General features: G+C 56.1%; 3 protein-coding genes across 3 annotated transcripts; all 3 read left to right on the plus strand.

Moving 5' to 3' along the window:
* Positions 1–237: 237 nt before the first annotated feature.
* PPTG_24177 (hypothetical protein) lies at positions 238–414 on the plus strand (the record flags this gene model as incomplete). The annotated part of the gene is made up of 1 exon (XM_008915600.1): positions 238–414. The coding sequence occupies one exon, from the start codon at positions 238–240 to the stop codon at positions 412–414; it is 177 nt and encodes a 58-aa protein (XP_008913848.1).
* Positions 415–715: 301 nt separating this feature from the next.
* PPTG_24178 (hypothetical protein) lies at positions 716–1,735 on the plus strand. The gene has a single exon (XM_008915601.1). The coding sequence runs from the start codon at positions 1,101–1,103 to the stop codon at positions 1,467–1,469; it is 369 nt and encodes a 122-aa protein (XP_008913849.1). The 5' UTR covers positions 716–1,100; the 3' UTR covers positions 1,470–1,735.
* PPTG_24179 (hypothetical protein) lies at positions 1,542–2,679 on the plus strand. The gene has a single exon (XM_008915602.1). It carries the CDS (start codon positions 1,784–1,786, stop codon positions 2,147–2,149), a length of 366 nt encoding a protein of 121 aa, XP_008913850.1. The 5' UTR covers positions 1,542–1,783; the 3' UTR covers positions 2,150–2,679.

Raw genomic sequence — 2,679 nt, forward strand, 5'->3', positions numbered from 1 at the left:
GTCATCGCTGTGCCATCGGAGTTAGTCATCTCCACAGCCTCGAGCAGCGCCGTATCGCCGTAGATGAAGAACGGACCGGACATGTACGACAAGAAACCAGTCACGAAGCTCAGCTGATGTAGACCGTTCACGGGAACGCCCGAACCGATTTTTGCGTTGTCGTCCGTGTAAGCGAAGACATCGATCGGCGTACCAAAGCGGTGCAGCGAGACACCGTCAAAATCCACCTCGGTGTCCATGCTCGCGATATTGATTGAGATCTCGGCGGCACCCAGGTACGAGTTAAATGAATCGGCGGTGGTGTGTTTGGCCATGCCGTTGATCGTCACGCCACCAGGTTTGAGCGCCGTGCCGTCCGTACCGGACACGTTGAAGCACGTGACGTTGGCGACAGGCGAGTCGCAGTTAGCGTAGCTTGAAAACGCATTGATCTCGGCCAGCGTCGGGTTGCGGCGCTCGCCGAGATTCACCCACACAGGCGCGACGGTAAGGCCGTCGTATTGCACCCACGCTCCGATTTTGTTCAGATCGTCACAGCCCGTCCGCTTCACGTACGCACTAAGTGATGACGCATCAGGTGCAGTCTCGGAGTAGTCCAAGCCAGAGCTCTCGGCGATGCCGGGGAGAGGTGCAACACACAGACCCACGCTCTCACACAGGTTGCAGGTGGTTCCCGCAAAACTGGCAGCTTCCTCAGCGCCGTACTCGGCGGCGTAAATGGACTCGACGATGGCACAGGTGACGTTGTTGACCGCCACGATAGCTGCACCCTTGGTGCACTGAGAACAGGCCGGTGCAATGGCCAGACAGTCGTTGCCGCTGCAGGACGCGCACTGGGCGTTCATGCTGGTCTTGCACGTGTTGATGTAGTTGGAGCCGAGGATAAGACCGGCAAGCAGACTCGGGTAACCCAGTGCCCACTGTGACGCCGTGCGCTTGACGAAGATGCCGTTGTACGCAAAACCGGAGAGGTCCAGGTCGGCGATGGCTGCTGGGCCGGTAGCTAGGAAGGTCAGCACGGCACTGTTGTTGGTCACCGTCTTCATTGCCACCGGGTCCAGCGAGTTGAGGCCGTTCATCCAGCGCATCATTTGCTCGCCATGTTCCGTGATGGTGGCGATGATATCGGTCATATTTTGAGTGGAGGCGAAGGAGGCCTCAGCGACCGCCGCCAGCAGGTTGAACTCGCCACCCGTGGCAGCGATAACACTGAAGTACCCGGTGTCGAAGCTCACAATCTCGTCCGAGTCGGAACAGCCATCACAACTCCTCTCGGCCATGTACGTGTGGTACGTGTACGTCTTGTAGGTGACGATGGAGGCGTCGTCCGACAGGGACACGTCCAGCTTGATCTCTCGACGGCGGTACACGTACGGCCCCATTTCCTGGACTTGCAGCTTTGCGTTGTTAGCGAGATATTCTTCGGCGTTGGTGGCGTTGAGCATGTACACGGAGACGTAGTAGGGTGAGCAGTCGTCGCAGTCTCCGTACGGGTCCAAGTAACTCGCCTTGGACACTTCGTCGTCTGAACAGCGCACAACCTGGTCGTCCACGACCGAGTTGACGTACGCTGGCATGGCAATGCCATACAAGATGCCGATAATGGCGGTAAGAGTGCCCACGACCATGAGCACAATAGCCCAGACCTTCGGGCTGCAGCATAGTCTTCGCTTTGGCTCGGTTTCTTCGAGCTTGGGGAACAAACTGGGCGATCCTTTCTCAAACTGCTCGAAGGCGGTGTTGTTGTGCGTACCCGGGGTGTGAGTCGCCATGGGGAGCGAAGATGGAGTTGTGCAAGGCGCCAAATTTGCAAGTGAGAACCAAGCATGACCAGCAAGTCGGCAAAGTGCGTTGGTGGCACTATAATGCTGAACATGTAGAGTCAGTGGAGGGCGCGAGTCCCCATCCCGGTCAAGAGGAGCACTGGTCCACTGACGACGGCTGTAGTCACATCGAGGCGGTATTTCCTCCGACACGTCAGACAAGAGACCTCGAAGGTCTCGGAACGAAATCACCTGGGATCCGCTGCCTGCGTACAAGGATAGTATCCAGAGAATACACGATCTTGTGTTGCAGCCGCAACCAAGCTGGAGCAGGACTAGCAGCACAAAGCATGGCCTTCGACAACAAGTTCGACCGCCACGCATAATGTAAACGGGTGAAATGGGGAACAGCGGTTGATGATGCAAATGATGCAACGGTTTGCCATTAGTGGAAGTGGCATTCACAAGGATTTCCTCTTAAATTGTCTATCGATTTCGACGTTCACGTTGCGGTGGTGCTAACAGGCCAGCGTAGCTGGTAGGCTTGATTGATGGCGACCCCGAGCGACCAAGTTGAAGACGTTGAAGACAGTGCCTTGATGGAAATCTGTCAAGGGCGGTGCAGCGCCAGGCGAGTCGGTCCGCACCTGAACAACATTCATTTACGAGCAGAACATCACTACGCTCACTTTTATTGCGTCCAGCTCTCTGATACACGAGAGCACCCTCTGTAGAGGGCCTCTACGGCGCTTACTTGCTACTGTTGCACTTGGACAACGAACAAGAAGAAATTGTTCTCGATCGACGCCGTTGCCAACGCCTCGCATTCGCCAGCAGGAATACCGGAACAACAATGGCGAAAAACCAAAAGATCATCGGTCTCATGATGAAATGCTTGCATAGTCGGCGTAGCAAC

Source organism: Phytophthora parasitica (assembly GCF_000247585.1).
Source record: "Phytophthora parasitica INRA-310 unplaced genomic scaffold supercont2.73, whole genome shotgun sequence".
In the NCBI taxonomy this organism is placed as follows: domain Eukaryota; phylum Oomycota; class Peronosporomycetes; order Peronosporales; family Peronosporaceae; genus Phytophthora; species Phytophthora nicotianae.

What these genes read in the sequence shown, in the direction of transcription:
- PPTG_24178 (XM_008915601.1), top strand. Translation starts at nt 1,101, where the DNA reads ATGTTCCGTGATGGTGGCGATGATATCGGTCATATTTTGAGTGGAGGC.
- PPTG_24179 (XM_008915602.1), top strand. Translation starts at nt 1,784, where the DNA reads ATGGAGTTGTGCAAGGCGCCAAATTTGCAAGTGAGAACCAAGCATGAC.